Source organism: Hyperolius riggenbachi, chromosome 7, assembly GCF_040937935.1.
Source record: "Hyperolius riggenbachi isolate aHypRig1 chromosome 7, aHypRig1.pri, whole genome shotgun sequence".
NCBI classification, from domain to species: domain Eukaryota; kingdom Metazoa; phylum Chordata; class Amphibia; order Anura; family Hyperoliidae; genus Hyperolius; species Hyperolius riggenbachi.
The window spans coordinates 218,273,006-218,293,382 of NC_090652.1; the positions used below are offsets into that span (position 1 = coordinate 218,273,006).

The 20,377-nt window shown below is 42.6% G+C and overlaps 1 protein-coding gene across 3 annotated transcripts in view; it reads left to right on the top strand.

Moving 5' to 3' along the window:
- Nucleotides 1-20,377, top strand: part of LOC137524840 (potassium voltage-gated channel subfamily H member 8-like) — a 795,600-nt gene that overhangs the window by 607,823 nt on the left and 167,400 nt on the right. For all 3 annotated transcript variants that reach the window (XM_068245232.1, XM_068245233.1, XM_068245234.1), the window contains exon 5: nucleotides 15,035-15,281. In XM_068245232.1, the coding sequence (XP_068101333.1) occupies nucleotides 15,035-15,281 (247 nt within the window). The remainder of the gene's footprint in view (nucleotides 1-15,034; nucleotides 15,282-20,377) is intronic.

Genomic DNA, 20,377 nt, shown 5'->3' on the forward strand with positions numbered 1-20,377 from the left:
GATATCCGGGTTATGCGGCCAAATATCCGCAGAGAGCTAACCGGATTTTTAAAAATAATTCAGAATCCGAATCCGAATCGGATAGCGTAAAAAAGTTTGGATATCCAGGTTATCCAGATATCCGGAATCCTGATGAGCAGCACTGTCGGTAATGTCAGATTTCTACTGCCTACTGTAAGTGACAGCAACATAGGAAAAAAGTAATTTATGGCTCATTTTACTCTGGGAGAAATGTACTTCTTATTTGTATGTGTTTTAAATGTTAAGATTTTCGCAACAGTTCCTCTTTAATGCACATATAAAAGCCTAAAGACTTTGGCTGGGTGCACACATAGCAGAAAAGCTAGCGTTGCGTAAAACGCTGCGTTTTTTTTGCCACTAATGGAAGTCTATGGGCCAAAGGAAAAAACGCATGTAAAATGCATATGCTTTTTCAAACTTGCGTTTTTTAAAAACGCTGGTTTTGTTGCATAATAAAAAAAAATGAAAAACTCAGATAATGAGTCAATGGGAACAAAATGGTATGCATTTTCCATGCATTTTTATATGCGTTTTTCCCCAAAAATAATATTTTTTTTCTTCCTAGTGATTGGGAAATATAAAAATGCGTAGAAAACGCATACAAAACGCATATGCATTTTGTATATGCGAACCGCAAACACATTAAAACGCAGGCAAAACGCTTGAAAAAAGCATTGCAAATGCACCAATAGCGCAGTAAAAATGCAAAAAAACGCATACAACATTAACATAAAACATGTCATAAAACGCAGTATTTCATGTTATGCTATTTGTTCATCCAGCCTTTAATATGTGGCTTTGGGAATGCTTCTGCAATGCGAGTAAAGGTCACAGATGAGGGTGTTCATGATGTGCATTAGGTTTACACTCTTTATTAATAAAGTTAATTAATAAAATTAGTTCTTTGACTATATCACTAATTTTGAAAGTTGAGGATACGAAATAACGAAAATCCCTGTTGTTCAGCAAAGCTGTGAAAACCTCCACAAAATGACTCTAGTCTACTGCACATTACTTGCTAGCTTTATTCACAATTGCTAATGTTAAATTTATCTCACATGGAAGCTGCCCAGCTGAGGCCGGCTCTGCACTTTCTTTGCTCTCCAAGGTGCTGAAAGGAGGGGAAAAAAAACAGTATGAGAGTTTCCTGTTCGAGATATTCTAGCCCTGATTCCCAGCCATAGAGTCTGGTAGCCAGCAGGAAAGTGTTTGATGAGTATGCAGGCCCCCCTCAACTCTCATCAACCAACCTTCTATGCAATCCGCCCCTTCCCCCCCTGAAAAGCACCATGCATCAATGTAAATTTATACATATAAGTAGACTCAAAATTAAAAGACAAACACATGATTGCCACACAATGATTACACATGATGAAGCAGAATTAAAAGCCATAAAAATGTTTAATTTCCAAGTAACCTGCTAGATAACTGTGCCACTGAAATACAAGCTAAGGACTAACATCTTAAGGATTGTTACAATACCAAGACACATTAAATGATATACAGTATATATTATTTATTTAAACCAGAGCAAGAAAAAATGAAACTAAATGGAGCTGATATGGAGCATATGCACGGATCAATGATTCTGTTTAATCATTTTACAGCTCCGTGTTGTACCACCCTGTATTCCAAAAGTTGCAACTTTTCTTTTACTTTTAAAACTGAAGGGTGTATTTCTATTCATTATTACACAGGAGGATTACCATTCAAGGAAAAAAATGTGCCTGGATTTTTTTTTCTCTTTTGACAGCTGTACATCTCTTTCCTGAAGGAGTTAGAAAATGAGTAAGTAGACTATAAAAGGGTTGGTGGCAATATTGTTGGCTCTATTCTTTGCACTTGCTAATGTAGAAGCTTAGAAAGAAGGGCAAGCTGCAGCCAGTGAGTCTGGGGTTCAAACTATTCATGAGCAGCACGGAATCCATATTTCAGATATACTGTAATCTTTACTACACCATGATCCATTGCACGAATGCTATAGTCTGCGCACAGGGTAATTCGGAGATCGTCAGACCCCAAATGATTTTTCCCTCTGAGTTGCGATGACTCGAAAGGTGAATCATATTTAACACCCTCATGATTTGTGCGGCAGCATGGTGAGCCATCATTCAGCTCACCCTGTGCTGAAAAGCCTTGGCACCAGTGCACCATGTACGGTCCATTGCAGGGTCTATGGCTACTCCAGAATAGAGGCATGCCATTCATCAAATGAGTAGCAAGCAACGTGCTGTCCATTCAAAAATGCTTGCACATTTGATTTTTCCACAAAAGACTCAAAGAGATTAAGTCTATACAAACTGACTCATAAAAAATCTTTTCAGTCCTTAATCCATTTGTTTTGAGTCAAATGAGTCTAGGGAAACAGACATAGTATGAACCAACAGGCAATCGTATTGTGCCATTATGTGAATGTATTTTAATGTAAATTTGTTTGCACTTTTGCACAGGACACCTCTATCACTTTTCACTTGGCTTACCCATGATGATGATTCCCATTAGAGGAATTGAAACATGTAGGGTTTTGATGTAGGGGGTGTATTTAGAGTATGTTTACACTACAGTGTGAGTGGTAATGATACCTGTTTACATTTTTCTGGGGGCTTTTTCTTAACCACGTTACCACCGACTGTATCACTTCACATATATGTGTAGCAGCACCATTATGGCATTTTTATCTTTTTTCTATTAGTTCCTTAGCTTCCTCTAATCAGGGTTACCTAGTGTGTTTATAGTATGAACCATGCCTTACCCTTCCTGGTGATGATTTGCTACAATTTTACCATCTTCTATATTGCGCTGAAGCCAAATTAGACAGTGTCAGGATCTCTCCTGTAGCATGTTCTGTCGCTTGCAGTGGAGCTGCACCTGGGCAATTCTGACTTGTCTGCTTGCATTTGGTTGCGCATTCGCAGTGAGCCTTATTGTCATTTGCAATCACTCTGCAATTCAGAGCAGTTCAGGATGCTGTCAGGATTCCTCCTATGGTTTGCTGCAGTTGAACTGCAGCAAGATAGCCCTGGATTTCCTGCATGCATGCTGTTGCATAGTACTGCATGCATTTGTTATGTTAGTCTTTCAGCTAGCAAATGGTAATCAAGTCAGCTCAGGATTGAATGATTACCATTCAGCTGTGTGGTAATTTGCATACCTGCAACCATCGGCTGATACCAGCATAAAAGTCTGCCTCCCAATTTAGACCCCGCCCGACATAGCATTCAGCTCTCTGAGTTGTCGTTGGGTCTATGCTGTGAAAGTTGTTATTGTAAAAACGTATAATGCCTTGCTCTGTATTTTCATGTCTGCTGGATGTTTGCTGACCTGCAGGAGTTAGTAAAGTCCTTCTGATCTTGATAGTTTGGATTCTGCCAGCACCAAGTTGGTGACTGGTGGTATTCCTTCTAGCCTTGTTCTTGCCTTGTTCTTGAGGACGAAGTATAGCAGCGGTTGCCATTCGTTTTGATCCTAGCTGTTAGTCTTGTCTATCTCTGTGTGAATGTTGCCGTCGCTGAAACAGCAACTAGATTGGCTGAGCATTCCGTCTGTCTGTTGTCTGTCTTGTTAATTGTCATTACTTGTGCTTTAGGTAGTGAGTTATTTGAGAGCTACATTTCATATATTGCGCATCAGCACGATATATATGTACTCTAGTCAGTCAGTATTGTATTATTTTAATATTGTATATTGTATTGTGTACCGACCTTTGCCTGTTTCTCGAATACGAATCTGCCTAATCCTTCCAATACGACTGACATCTGAATTAACATGTATGACCCGAGCCTGTTACCGACTACGTCTGTTGTGTATTGTATTGTATCACTTAGCATCTAGCCTGATAGGCGGCCCAGAGCTGCAGTTGCTCTGGGCAGTCTTGCTCCCTTGTTCATTACTCCTGTGTCCATCTGTGGAGCCTCTTCCATCATCCAGCTCTTAGCCTTGTTGCGTTGGGTGGTCAAAGTATGCCCCCCCCCCCCAGCATTACAGACAGCCACTGAAGATGTGGTTTATCCTTTTCTGGGACTTGTTAATTATGGAGACAATTATTATTATTATTATTATTATTATTATTACTTAGTATTTATATAGCGCCGACATATTACGCAGCGCTGTACAGTGTATATATATATATCTTGTCACTAACTGTCCCTCAAAGGAGCTCACAATCTAATCCCTACCATTGCAATATGTCTATATTATGTAGTGTAAGTACTGTAGTCTAGGGCCAATTTTTTTTTTTAGAGAGAGCCAATTAACTTATCCGTATGTTTTTTTTTTGGAATGTGGGAGGAAACTGGAGTGCCCGGAGGAAACCCACGCAGACACGGAGAGAACATACAAACTCTTTGCAGATAGTGCCCTCGCTGGGATTTTTGAACCAGGGACCCAGCGCTGCAAGGCGAGAGAGCTAACCACTACGCCACCGTGCTGCCCTGACAATATTAACTTTCCATTTTAGATACTGGAAGATTTTGGATCTAAAGCTTCATACACACAAACGAGGCATGTCTCTCTGCAGTGATCTGGTGACATGACAGAGGGACTGTACAGATGTGTCGCTAGCCTGGAGGATAGAAATGTGTTCTATTGCTATGTTGGGGGGCAGAGTGCCCCTGCTGGCCGAAGCATCGGGGGAGGGCTGTACACATGCTAGATTATCGGCAGAGGTGGTGCTTGTCGGCCACCTTGGCCAAGTTTCATCTAGTGTGTGTGTGCAAGGTTTAAAGAGACTCCGTAACAAAAATTGCATCCTGTTTTTTATCATCCTACAAGTTCAAAAAACTATTCTAATGTGTTCTGGCTTACTGCAGCACTTTATACTATCACTGTCTCTGTAATAAATCAACGTATCTTTCCCCTGTCAGACTTGTCGGCCTGTGTCTGGAAGGCTGCCAAGTTCTTCAGTGTTGTGGTTCTGCTATGAACCCCCCCTTCCAGGCCCCTCTATGCACACTGCCTGTGTGTTATTTAGGATTAGAGCAGCTTCTCTCTTATCTTTTACAAGCTGGATAAATCGTCCTCTGAGCTGGCTGGGCTTTCACATACTGAAGAATTACAAACAAGGGCAAAGCTGTTTGCAGGAAGAAAAGAGCAGCCTGAAACTTCAGTGCATGAGAACAGGGGGAAAGAAATACACAAATGATCTCTTGAGATTCAAAAGGAAGGCTGTATACAGCCTGCTTGTGTATGGATGTATTTTCTATGTGTGGACATACTGTACATCAACCTAATTCCTGTTTTGGTGGCCATTTTGTTTGTTTATAAACAAACTTTTAAAAACTGTTTTTAACCACTTTTAATGCGGTGAGGAGCGGCGAAATTGTGTCAGAGGGTAATAGGAGATGTCCCCTAACGCACTGGTATGTTTACTTTTGTGCGATTTTAACAATACAGATTTTCTTTAAGTACTTTCAATGCCAGGTTAACAGCTGAATAATTTATGATTAAATGGAGAGGACTGGAAAGTGTCCTTATGAAATCTACTCACATCTTCATAGTCTTGAGAATTTAACCTCCCTGGCGTTACGACTATTTTCAGATTTAGGGCCTAAAAGCCGTGCAATTTTTTCACAAGCTTTTAGACCCTAAAAACAAGAAAACAAACATACTACAGAGAGATCTGCAGCAGCTCCTGCATATAACTCACTCAGGCACGGGATTACCGCTAAGGAGGTTAATGCTCAGATTTTTTTGTAGCCACACCAACAGAGCTGGTACACTACACACCTTTAAACTTATTCTCCCCATAGCAGTCTAAGAAAATAGTCTTTAAATCAAATTGTTCAGGATAAGAAGGTGTGCTCAAAAGATATGCAGAGGTTAGTACTAAAAGTGTTCTGAAATAAATATTACAAAGGGAAGGGTCAAAAGAGACAGCAGAAAAACAAGAATCAAATTCCAACGAGGCTTGATCTGCAACTAGAACAATAACACAATTTCAAAGCACTGTAAATGACCTAAAGAAACCTTGTGTTCAACACTGCCCCAAGGCACTGAATAGAATTTATGTATTCTCTTTGTTGATGCTGCAGCATGTTCAAGCACACTTGTAACGAAGTACTGATACATTGTTCAGTAAGAACAGCTCGAGTGGGCACAGCAAAAAGATTCCAGCAGAAGAACTGGCCCAGGGGCTGAAGGAATGCTGACTGATGACAATGGCTAAGATTGAGCTTTACAGAAAACCACCTAGAATGGATGTGTTTTTTTTTAAACTTTTTATTTGGAAAAGCTGACGTATGCGAACAATTGCAGTACAGTATCAGCCATGTAAACCTTTGAAGTACAAACAATAAATCGGAGTAATAGGTAGTACTGTCAATAAATGGATGCTCAAAGGATGTTGTGAGCATGGGTATCTCACCCTTCAGATGCCTCAACATCTCATCTACTACTCCTAGCCACCAAAGCTACTAATCCAAAAATTAAAGGAAAGTGAAACCGAAAAGAAGAAACCCCACCATACTTTATCAAACAGATGTTGTCTATCCAAAAGTATTGCAGATAGAGATTCCATCTTATAAACATAGGTCAATCAAAGTTTTAACCTCCTTAGTGGTAATCACAAGTTCAGCTCGGGGTTGAAAAAACATGCCAGGAGCGGTATCCCCAAGCTAAACTCATGGTAGCCATCGGGAGGTCTGTGCAGAGCAATGCGCGCAGTGGGTGTTTTTACTCACCTCCCGGTGGATCCTGGTGTCGGCCACCATTCTTCTTTCTCTCTTCTGATGCTCTGCTTCCCCCTGGTAAGAATGCTGGCTGTTGACATGATGACAGCCTGCAATCTCACTATAAAGTTACAGCGCCACCTGGAGGACGGAGGGAAAACTGCAGCACTGGATGCCAGGGAAGTGAGTGAGTGCTGGGCTGCTGTAGAACTCCCTGGCAGCATGATTTTCCAGGTTTTAGGATCTAAAAGCATGCAAAAAAAGTGCACCGCTTTTAGACCCTAAAATCCGGAAACTATCATAATGCCAAGGGGGTTAATTATTGTAAACTAGGAGGACCCTCAGATCTCTAATGCTTTGCAATCAAGCAATGAGATGCAGTTGAAGGACTACTATAGGTGGTAGGGGGGAAAAGAGTTGAACTTACCTGGGGCTTCTAATGGTCCCCCACAGACGTCCTCCACCCGCGCAGCCACTCACCGTTGCTCCAGTCCCCGCCTCCATTTCTGGAATTTCCGACTTTAAAGTCAGAAAACCACTGTACCTGCACGGCCGTGTCCTCACTCCCGCTGATGTCACCAAGGGCATACAGCGCAGGCACAGACCGTTCTGGGCCTGCGCAATACACTCCTGGTGACGTCAGCAGGAGCGAGGGTGTGGCCGTGCAGGCGCAGTAGTTTTCCGACTTCAACGTCGGAAATTCCAGAAGTGAACTGAAGGCGGGGACTGGAGTATCGGTGAGTGGCTGCACGGGTGCAGGATGTCTGTGGAGGACCATTAGAAGCCCCAGGTAAGTTTAACTCTTTTTCTCCCTACCCCCCTACAGTACTCCTTTAAATAATGATTAATCAAACATTGAACATGTATTTTGTTTTCTACAATGGTTTGCCCAACAGACATGTCTAAGGATCTTTGTGGACAGTAATATCAGTATGAAGCTCAATCAGCAATAACACTTCATACCAAAATGATTTAATTTTGGGGCATTCACAGAAAATATAATGCAGGAACCCTTGTTGGCCGCAAGCTCTCCAGCATAGTGGTAATACAGATGAGAACCATTTATGGAAACGATCAGGTGTCCTGTACTGAAGCATTACTATCTTGTGAATATTTTCCTTTGTGTTGACACCCATTGATGTTTTTCCATATTTATGCATATTTTAGGCCAGGTTTCCATATTCCTAGTTGCACCATATACCTTGTCCCAATAGCACATATAGTGATGCTGAAAGTCCTCCTGCAGATGTGTAGGAGCATTAATCCAAGAATATAGTTAGGAGATAAGACCTTTTTGTTGCGGACCAAGTTCCCAGATCATTTCAAGTTCCAGTTTCCTGGGGAAAGTTAAAGTTGGTGAAAGGGACCTTAAATAACAGAGAATTTGCATAAACTGAAGGAAATAGGCGTTATCCAGTTACAAGTGATCATTGAGAGTGTTGAAAGAGTAAAGCTGATAGTTGAAGGGGTCCAGTAAGTCCTCAATAAAGCGAATATGGGATAGATTCCATTTGGAGAATGTCGGAAGTTGAAGCCCCGGGATAAAGGCTGGATTACCAAAAAGGGGGCGTAAACAAGAGTCACTAGCAATCATATAGCAATTTTGCAATGTCCTCCAAAGATGCATGTGGGTAGTGGTAGAAGAGAAGATTTTTGTCATCCTAGGTCATCCAGTTTGAGTACTCCAGTGAGCAGAACTAGGATGCCAAGGGTAAAATTGGGAAAACTCTATTTGAGCCCATGCTACATGTGGGTACTTTAATCTCCATGCAATCATTTGTCTAAGTTAGCAAGAAATATAATAATTGTAGATGTTTGGGACCTAGAATGGATGTTTTTAATTACAAGGGAAATATTTTCTGCAATGGGTATACCCTATAACATGGTGATTGTAGTGGTTCCATGTAGAGGCCTGCGTGAGTCCACTTTTTCATACCCGCACCCGCAACCTGCTACCCGCACCCCACCCGCGACCCGCTTTTTGGTGAGTTTGATACCCACAACCCGACCCGCACCCGCAGAGCCGCTACACGCACCCGACTCACGACCCGCAGGCCCGCTACCCGACCCGCTACCCACGACCCGCTTTTTGAAAAAATGTCTTTCAAAGTGCACATTTGCACTATAAAGTGCATAGTTGTCCCCCAGTGTAGCCAGCATAGTTGTCCCCCAGTGTAGCCAGCATAGTTGTCCCCCAGTGTAGCCAGCATAGTTGTCCCCCAGTGCACCCAGCATAGTTGTCCCCCAGTTCAGCTAGCATAGTTGTCCCCCAGTGCAGCCAGCATAGTTGTCCCCCAGTGTAGCCAGTATAGTTGTCCTCCAGTGCAGCCAGTATAGTTGTCCCCCAGTGTAGCCAGCATAGTTGTCCCCCAGTGTAGCCAGCATAGTTGTCCCCCAGTCGCTGCCAGAGCCCCCCTTCTCTCTCACCTGGGTCCCCTCCTTCAAAATAGCGGCGGCGCTGCGGGTGGGTGGGCGGAGGATTACTCACTTTCTAACTTCCGCGTTCCAAGCGCCGGCAGCGTCCCCTCATCACAGGTCTCTACCTTCAATGCCGCTCACTGTGCTTCCGCCAATCAGGAAGCACAGTGTGCGGCATTGAAGGCGGAGACCAGTGACGAGGGGTCGCTGCCAGCGCTTAGAACAGGAGTTAGAAGGTGAGTAATCCTCCGCCCGCCCGCAGCGCCAGCGCTATTCTGGAGGGGAGAGAGCTGAAGGAGGGGACCCAGGTGAGGGAGGGGGGTTCTGGCCCCCCTCCCCGCGCTGCCCCAACTGCCTTTCCTTCCAGCGACTCTTCCCCTCCTCGCTACCCGCACACTGCTACCCGCAACCCGACCCGCACCCGACCCGCACCTGCCCCCAACATCAATTCGGGTGCCCGAACCCGACCCGCATTTCGGGTAACCCGCGGGTACCCGGGGGTACCCGACCCACTGCAGGCCTCTAGTTCCATGTATATGAATCCACTGTTATATCATGAACATAAGTGTTAAAGAACAGCACAGATGCTTTTCATACCTATTGTTTCTTTCTCTGTCTTATCCAAACACTCAATAATTCTACAGCTCAAATTGGCATCTGTTTAGTCAAATCAGAGCAGAACTTGCTGACAGCCTTGTGCTCATTCCTCAGGTTCCCCCTTTTGATGACTCATGCTGTCTAGGTGGAGAGAAGATAGCATGAGTAATCAGAATGGAGGGGGTGAGGCATGATCACATGTAAATCATAGTTAACTATTTTGTTTTTCCACAACCAAAACAAATCATTCCTGACATCACTGGTTTTATCTTAAGCTGTCTGACAGAATGGCTTGCCCAGCCCATTGATGTATTTTAGCCCATGGTAACTTGAAGGAAATTCCCACAGCAAAGTGCCACTTGTACATTTTACCCCCTTCTGGGCTTGAACGAAATGCGTTCGAAAACGGCCGTGATATGAGATCAAGCCCTCTCTCTCTTTGTAGATCAGTACACGCTGCTCAGCTAGCAGCCAAATAGCTGTCTGAATGGAGATTGTTCAATAGGGCCATCCATAATGATCACAATGGATTATTAAGGGACAACATTTGTCTAAAATATTTGCTAGGTATAAGAAACAGCATCTGTGCTTTCATTAAACACTTGTGTTTCATGATATATTCGTGTATTCAACTGCATGGATCTACTATAGTGTCACATTTCAATGACATGAATATGCACCATGCTAGCGCTAGGTAAAGTTTCGTACACACCTATGAAGAAGACTTCAGCTGCTGGGATTGGGACTTGATCCTTCGGCGACAGTTCGGGCTGAGTCCTGTACAGATGTGTCACTAGCCTACAGACTAATATCATGTTCTGTTGCTATTGAGGGCGGAGGGTAGCTGACAGCACGGCGCACGGAGGAGCGGCACAGATTGGGCAGAGTGATTAGAAGATCATTAAAGAGAATCTGTACTGTAAAATTCTTACAATAAAAAGCATACCATTCTATTCATTATGTTCTCCTGTGCCCATCTGTGCTGTTTCTGCCTCTCCCTGCTGCAATCCTGGCTTGTAATTGCCATTTTTATGCAGTGTTTACAAACAAGACATAGCAAGTGATACGCTGAGAGTAGCTCAGTGTGTGAGTCATACAAAGTGTGCAGGGGGCCTGGAGAGGGTGTGTATAGCTTCTATCCAATCACAAGCAGCACAGCACATTCCAGCCTGACTGCCTTAGCCCAACAGAGCCGGCAGAGGAGAGAAGATTAGATCATATAACAGAGATAATGCAGCCACTGTGCAAATAGGAAAGGCTGCAGTAAGACAGAGCACATTAGAACAGCTATAGGAACATATAGGATAGAAGAAATAAGGCTCAAAATTTTGTTACAGAGTCTCTTTAAGATTGGTCTACACTTAAAGACAGTCTGCCATATGGATCTCTCAACGACCCAACGGGAGGATCGAGGGCCACTGTACACAGGCTAGAATGCTGACAACCATCTGTTGTGTGCACAAGGCTTTAGTCTAAAGAAGCATGAAAGAGAAAAAATAATGAAAGTAACAAGTTCACAATACAAATTCCAAACCTTCAAAATGAGCCCTATGCTGAACTATCCGCAATGCAAAGCCTTTACTTTCAAGCATCATTTGAATTATCTCCCTTTCTGCTTCTCTGTAATTCGATTATCACAATTGGCTTATCCACTTACTTGAAGTATAAATCCACTTAATTTGCGATAATCCAGTTGACATGTTTCACAAATTTTGCCACATTTTTACAAAACTGATCAAGGGATTGACAGCAGGTAAATTAAAATGAAGAATGTGGTGAAGTGTTGTTAAATATTGCAGTGTGGCAATCATCACATGCTGGAAGAGTATAATTCCTGATAAGAGATGGCGCGGTGCGATTATTGTAAGAAAGAGACAGTTTAGCTTGTTGAAGTCAAGATGCGAAAGATAAGAAATCAGAATGCGTTTTCTAAAATCATCAGTTTATATGCTCTGGAATCTTCAACTGTGTTACAGGCTAAAAAGATACTAGCTTGTACATACAAATTATAATGACTGCTGCAACATTTAAAGGACCAATACAGCTAAATCTTAAAGAGAACCCGAGGTGGGGTTCTAAGAATGATATTCGCACACAGAGGCTGGGTCTGCCTATACAGCCCAGCCTCTGTTGCTATGTAGTGTCCCCCAGGCCCCCCCTGCGCTCTGCTATGCCCCATAAATCACAGCCACACTGTCGACACGCAGCGGGCTGTGTTTACCTATGTAGTGTCACTCTTGCCGCTCCCCCCACCTCCTGCATAGCTCCAGTCCCCGCCCGCGTCCCTTCCCTCCAATCAGCGGGGCGGAAAGGGACGCGGGCGGGGACCGGAGCTATGCAGGAGGCGGGGGGAGTGGCGAGAGTGACACTACATAGGTAAATACAGCCCGCTGCGACACGCTGCATGTCGACAGCGTGGCTGTGATTTATGGGGCATAGCAGAGCGCAGCGGGGGGCCTGCGGGACACTTCATAGCAACAGAAGCTGGGCTGTATAGGCAGACCCAGCCTCTGTGTGCGGATATCATTCTTAGAACCCCATCTCGGGTTCTCTTTAAAGAACCAACGGGTTTTGGACTAATCCATCTCCTCATGGGGGGAGTCTCGGGGTTTTCAAAAGCATTTCCTGAATGGCAGTCTTGCTGCCAAAATAGTATCTTACAATTTTGACAGTTAGGCTTGGTTCACACATAAAAAGGTGTCCTTTCCTGTCAGCTTCTGACAATTGGCATCAGTTTTGCACATGTTTCTGTGTGGATGTGTTCACACATAAATCTGTACATTTCCAGTCAGTTTTGTACTCTTACTATGAGAAGAAGAAAGAAGGACCACAACTTAGTTGTAAAGAGGAGCAGGGCCGGCGCTTCAATAGAGGCAAAGGGGGTGATTGAGAGCCTGTAGGAGCCCCCAAGGTGTCTCCCCCCCCAACTTAACTCCCCTGGGACCCTGCAATGGAGCCTAAGGACTGACAGAGCAGCACCCCTCACCAGGACAGGTGAGATGCTATACTGCTGAAGACATTGCAGAAGCACATTTAAGTTGGGAGGTGATCTGGGGGAGGGGGAGAATAGCTGGCTCAGGGGCACTGGGGTGAAATTTGGGTGCTTTTTGGTTGAGGCGTGGTTATCAGGGGCCCTTAATTTTGCCCAGGGCCCCCATTGTTACTAGAACCCCAGCCCTGAGTAGGAGTAGGACTGTACATGTTTATCTCATTTTGTCACATGTCCCTTTGGGCACCCTTAAAGTATGTTTAAATTGCCCTAAACGAGACACTGATCAACAATGTAATATATTTTCATAATGTATTATATCTAACTGGCATGTCATCACCAGTGTGTGCATTATAAGCTTTTCCTGTTTGTTATATTGGTAAATGATAAACACTGTGCAGCCTGTGCTGACCTCTGCTTTGAAACTTTCAATGCTATTTCAGCATTAATAAAACTTATTGGCACAAATCTGTTGAAGTGCTGATAACATCTGCATGCACTTAGGGCCCGTTTCCACTAGGAGTGGTGCGATGCGGCTACGTCGCCGCATTCGCATCACTTTGTAATGGAAACCTGCCCTAAGGGCCCTTTTACACTTAATCAGTTGCTCTCAGTTATAACTGAAAGAAAACTGATTTTCAAAGTAATGCCCATGTTTTCCTATGGCCTTTTACACTTAACGCGTTTTAACTGAAATCTTCTTCCCAATGCACTGCTATGGAAAAAAACGCGTACCAACGCGCACTAATGCATACTAACGCACACTAACTCACACCAACTGATTAAGTGTGAAAGGGGCTTAGCTTTAAGTTGGTAAGTATTTTCTCTTCCTGCCTACAGGACACCTAGAGGTTTGTAGACATTATTCAAAAGTCCAACCAGCACCATCAGTTTAATCAAATCAATCTTCCTTATTAAATATCACTCAAATTCTTAATAAGTACAAAAACTCCAATTGTGGCAAGAAGTAAGTAGTAGCTCAGTTTCATGCATTTTCAGCATGAAATGGTCCAAGGCTATCACAATTAGCAGTCAATTTGTAGCTGAGAAGGTGGCAACAGACTGTGCTGTTTTGGACATGTGTCCATCTTCAGGCCAAGAAAGCAGCTCTTGGGCTGCTTCTCATTTTCATAATGTCCTGTATTTTTCAGCATATAAGACACACTTTTTCTCCCCCAAAAATGGCGAGAAAACTCCCACCGATATGAACCGCTAACCCGCCGCGATGCCGGGGACTCCCTGTATTGTCTCCGTGTCCTCCTCTGCTCCCTCATGTCTCCTCCAATCCCCCTACATAAATTTAATTTAATTAGCGGCAGCATAGCTCACCTAATCTATGGCTCCAGCTGCAATCAGAGACCTCTACTTTACTGTTCACCTAGTGCTGGCTTCTACTGATGACATGATCAGCAGAAGCCTGCACTAGGGGAGCTGTGAAAGGGAAAACTCTGATTGCTGCTGGAGCCGTGTATTAGGTGAGCCCTGCTGCCTTTAGACATACAGGAAGGCCAGAGGAGGACACAGGGAGGGAGGCAGGGGGTGGATAGAGAAATGTACCTATGATCTGTCAATGGAGGGATCGTTTCCCAATTCCTGATTGTTAACTAATCACAAGTGTATACATAGCTTTAAACAGTAGCTATGGTTGGGATTAAAATGTGAGGTCTTGGAGGAACAGTTAGCGACATGACTAAATGATCTGTAAACTGTAAAGCATTGTGGAAGATGTTTTCAGGACTATATAAATGTAACACACACACACATACACACATCATTTATCTGTTGTGCAGTGGCGTAGCTAAGGAGCTGTGGGCCCCGATGCAAGTGTTACAATGGAGCCCCCAAAGCATCTATACATAACAATTAATACAGCGCACCAAAACCTGCCAAGGACAACACAGTGCCAGAGGTGCCAGAAGGGGATGGGGAACAGTGTGTTAATGATTACCACTAATCAAAGTATCTATAGAAGTGATTATTATGAACTCAGGACCAATAGAGAGCTTATACTGTAGTTGAGGGAGGGCCCCTCTGGCCCAAGGGCCCCGATGCGTTCGCAACCTCTGCACCTCCTATTGCTACACCACTGCTGTTGTGTGCAGAAACCATTGCAAGATAAGTTCTGTAGTTAAAAGTTTTGTTATTTAGTACTTTCTAGCCACACATCTGGAAGTTTGTGCACTATGTGAGGGTTGCAGACATTGAACTTGTGTCTATTTGTTTTTTGATACTTCAGGAGAAACATCCCTTGTGTTTGGCTGGTTGTTGTAACACAATGTGTATGTCCTTGGTATTTCAATGGTTGCAGAAGTCTGACTAATGACATTTTTCTTTTATTCTACAGAATGTGTTTGGTGAGAAGCCCACAATCCCGGAGTACAAGGTTGCTGCAATCCAGAAGTCACGTTTCATTCTGCTGCACTATGGCACTTTCAAGGCTGGCTGGGACTGGCTGATCCTGTTGGCCACTTTCTATGTTGCTGTTACAGTTCCGTATAATGTCTGCTTTGCTGCTGCTCGCGATGACAACTCTTCATCTCGTAGCCCGCCCAGCGTCAGTGACATCTTTGTGGAAATCCTTTTCATGCTTGGTATGACATATCACTTGGTCAGACGGTTGAGTGAGTTCTGTTTGCTGCTGCGTGATTTCCCCTAGGCTAGAAACAAACAGCACGAGTGATTGATACGGGGATTGTCATAGTACTTTTCCAATACTGTGTAAATATTTCAGGTTTATTAACTTCAAACATGCCCATGATATACTGTAAATCAAGACCAAACTCATTAAACTGCGGAGAGATGATATGCTACTTAGCAACAAGAAAGGAAATTATGAGCAGCTGATTAATTGTGTGACTCCAAACTATTGTGATGATAAACCATCAAAATGATTAGTCATTAAGCATTGCTGTGCAGTGTAATTTGTAGCATCCTGTAATCTTACTTTTGTTATTTTCATACGGTTATTCCAAGTGGGGCTTTTCTGCCAAGGCAGTCCAGTTTAAACATTTAAACATTTTAAACAATGTTTATTCAGTTTAAACATTATGATGTGTCTAAACAGGTTTTTTTTTACTGTGTTTAAAGAGGAACTGTAACTAAGGATTGAACTTTATCCCAATCAGTAGCTGATACCGCCTTTCCACGAGAAATCTTTACCTTTTTTCAAATAGATCATTGGGGCAACTGTATGGCTGATATTGTGGTGAAACCCCTCCCACATACATTTGAAAAGGGCGCCTGGAATAAAGGGCACCTGTTATAGATGAAAAAAGCCAGATTCAGCTACAAGAGGTACCTGGTGTAGCTGAAATGCCAGATTCAGCTAGCACCTGGTGTAGCCAGGATGCAAAGATCGGCTACAAAAGGTGCCTGGTGTAGGCGGGATGCCAAATTCAGCTACGAAAGGCGTCTGGTGTAGCTGAGATGTCAAAATCGGTTACAAAAGGCTGCTAGTGTAGCTGAAAAGCTAGTTTTAGTATATAAAAAAGGACACTGTTATAGCCGAGATTTGTTGGGCTATAAAAGGGTGCTGTTATAGCTGAAATTTATTGGGCTATTAAAGGGCTCTGGATATAGGCAAGAAAAGTGGTAAAGCCAAGAAAAGTGATTAATATGACCTAACTTCTTCCTACTCCCACACAGAAACCTTACCTGGTGATGCCTAACCCTAAGACACCCCCCCCCCCCCCCCCGTGGTGCCTAACCCTAAGACCCCCTGGCGGTACCTAACCCTAAGAACCCCCTGGTGGTGCCTATCCCCAAACCCCCCCAGTGGTGCCTAACTCTAAGACTCACCCCCTGGTGGTGCCTAACCCTAAGACCACCCCTGGTGGTGCCTAACTTTAAGACTCCCCTGGTGAGGACTATGACCTAACCTCTCCATACTCTCACACAGAACCCTCCCCTGGTGGTGCCTAACCCTAAGACCCCCCCCCCCCAGTCGATGCCTAACCCTAAGAACCCCCCGCCCCCCGGTAGTGCCTAACCCTAACACCCCCTCTGGTGGTGCCTAGCCCTAAAATCCCCTGCTTTTGATGCCTAATCCTAACCCCCCCCAACCCCCCCCCCCCCTGGTGGTGCCTAACCTTAATCCCCCATGGTGGTGCTCAGACTTTGCCGCATATTATGTCAAACATATGTTATTTTGAACTGAACTGATATAATTGAGGTAACTGATATAATGGAATTAAAGGAACCCTATCAAACCAAGTGTTCTAAAATGACAATGTACAAATAATGTCTAAGTAGCTGTGTAACCATTTTCCTACTTTTCATGTTAAATATCAGAGGCAAAAGCTGTAATTCATTGTATGTAGATTTTAGCTATGTTTGGAATGTCTCATTTGCAAAGGTATAAATCTCTGCAGTGTAATAGTGTAATATTGAAGCCGCGTTATATGAAAATAAATGCCTGTCAGGTATCAGGTTTTAAACACACAATTACAAATGTTTATGTTGCTCATAAGATACATTTCCTCTGCTGTCGGTGAGAGAAAGCTCTGCCTGTCTCTGACTGAGCTCTCTGCACACACAGGATTTACAGATGCACTGTGAGGGAATTCCCCTCCCCTCGTGGCTCATTCTGCCCTCAGATTAGAGCAGACTGCCATCAGAAAAGTGTGAAAGGAATTAGATAACAGTAAACAAAGAGATAAGGATTCAAATGTATACACCGTATATTCCCAAACATTTCCTATCTCAATTGAAAAAAATATGTTAATTGATAGTGTTCCTTTAACCACTTCACCACTGAGGGGTTTTACCCCCTGAGCACCAGAGCAATTTTCACCTTTCAGCGCTCCTTCCATTCATTCGTCTATAACTTTATTATTACTTATCGTAATGAAATGAACTATATCTTGTTTTTTTCGCCACCAATTAGGCTTTCTTTAGGTGGGACATTATGCCAAGAATTATTTTTTTCTAAATGTGTTTTAATGGGAAAATAGGAAAAATGTGGGGAAAAAAATAATTATTTTTCAGTTTTCGGCCATTATAGTTTTTAAATAATGCATGCTACTGTAATTAAAACCCATGAAACGTATTTGCCCTTTTGTCCCGGTTATAAAACCATTTAAATTATGTCCCTATCACAATGTTTGGCGCCAATATTTTATTTGGAAATAAAGGTGCATTTTTTTCAGTTTTGCGTCCATCCCTAATTACAAGCCCATAGTTTATAAAGTAACAGTGTTATACCCTCTTGACATAAATATTTAAAAAGTTCAGTCCCTATAAGGTAACTATTTATGTATTTTTTTTAATTGTAAATTTTTTAATTTTTTTTTAATTACAAAAAAAAAAATGGGGAGTGTGGGAGGTAATGAGTTAATTTTATGTGTAAAAGTCATTTATTTGTATGTGAAAAATGTGTAGGGTGTAGTTTACTATTTGGCCACAAGATGGCCACAGTAACTTTTTGTTTTAATGCGACCTCCAAGCTTCCTTCCGGAAGCTTGGAGGAAGAATAAGGAGGCTGGACACGTGAGTTTTTTCTCACAATGATCGCGCTGCCCATAGGAGAGCAGCTGATCATTGCGGGGCTTAGATCAACAAACGGGAATGGATTTTCCCGTTCATTGATCTCTGGGCGAGCGGGCGGCGGCGTGTTTACTAGCGGCGGGCGGCGTGTTTACGAGCGGGAGCGCGGGCAGCGTCGGGAACGCGGAAAGTACGTGTTTCTCCGTCCCTGGTTTTTAAAGGATGGAAAAAGGGGCGGAGAAATACGTACGCGCGGGGGTAAAGTGGTTAACTGATATAACCAAATTAACTGTTATAAACAAATTTAGTCACCTGTTGATATAACCGATGTTGTAGTCGCATTTATATAGCCTAAAAAAATCTTGGCTATATCCAGCACCCTTTAATAGCTAAGAAAATCTCAGCTATGAAATAGCTTCCTTTTGTAACCGATTGAAAAACCTTGCAGCCGAATCAAAAATCTTGGCTATAAAAGGGCACCCTTTTTGTGGCTGAATCAAAAACCTTGCAGCCAAAAATTTGGGGCGCCCTTTTCACCACCTTGTAACCAAGATTGCAGAAAATAACATTGAAGTCTATGGAGGCCGCCTTTTTACACAGATGGCTCAGATGCCCTTTTTAACCCCCCCCCCCTTCCCCCACAGTGTGATGTCAAACCTGACAGTTCCCTATCTGTGAACCTTGTTGCATTGTGGGAAATAACACCTGTTTCCAACTGCCAAGCAACTAGTATCTCCCTTTATACATATGTATATCTATAAAACGAACAACCTTTCAGCTTATCGCATTGTTAGGGGGTTTGGTTATAAACAATTGCAATTGGTGCTGTCTGTTTTTTTTTCTTGTCTGCTAGTAGTAAAAATTATGATGTGCAGACTCGTGGATCAAACAACATGAACAAACAATATGGCGAATATCAATCATTTCTTGATCTCTCCTCTATTTTTTTTACTTCTCACTTTGCAATGTATTGATTTATTATTTTCCCCCTTATGGTAAAGTTCCTCTTTAAAGATACATTGAAGTGAAAAAAAAATGTATGATATAAGGAATTGATTGTATAGTACAGCTAAGAAATAAAACATTAGGAGAAAAAAACATAAGTCTAATATTATTTCCAGTACAGGAAGAGCTAAGAAACTCCAGTTGTTATCTATGCAAAAGAGCCACTGAGCTCCAAGACTTTAAAAGTTGCAGAGAGCTCTGTCTTCTGAAGATTATTATCTCAAGTGTCAGTCACTGTATTGTTTTTTTTTCCCTGCAGAGGACAGTTCAAAAGTTCACTAGCCTGCTCTGTAAAATCATTTAGAATGCTGAGTAGTGTGTAAACTGCACATATTAAAGAATGATGCAATGTTATAATAAAAAAAACTATATAACTGAAAATAAAAATATGAGAATATTTTCTTTGCTACTAATGTTCTAGTAATAATCCATACTACACATACAATTTATTATATTATATATATATATATTTTTTTTTTTTTTGCTTCAGTGTCTCTTTAAGGCAGGAAAAATAACAAATAATGAAAGCAGTCCAGTATCTAACAGTCAAAGTGGTAATACATTTTTTAACGTTTGACTATTTACAATAACACCATTAAATTTTGGCTATCTCATAGGCTCCATGTTATTTATAGCTATAAAGTGAAGTTTGGGTGCTGGAAGCTCCAGTACCAGGCCAGCTATTTTATCGGGTATAGTCGCAATTAACATGGACGACTATGGAGAACTCTACTTCAGTGGAGCCAGATATTTTCCATATATAGCTGAAAAGAATGCTAGGATATTGGCAAGTTTGTGGCAGTGGGAGATGGTTAGGGTTTGGCATGCGTGTGGGGTAGGTTAACGTTAGGCGTTAGTCTGGAGTGTTGGTTAAGGTTAGGCATCGGTAGAAGGAGAACAGGTCTAGGTTTAGTAATGGTAAAATGTTGGTTACATTTACCAATACTTTACTATCACAGTTAACACTGCCCAATAGTGGAATATAAGTAATTTTTACAATATTCTACTAGCGGCTATTTCAATATACTGTATGCAGTTTTATTGTTTGAGGAGTTTTAGAATAGGCTGCTGCGCAAATCCCTCTGTGGGAGAAGAAGAAATACAAGTGAGTGTTGGCTATAGCAGCAGTAAGCAACATAGGAATCTTATCTCTCCTTATTTAAGATTCTGAACTGTACCACAAGGGTGTAGCATCTCT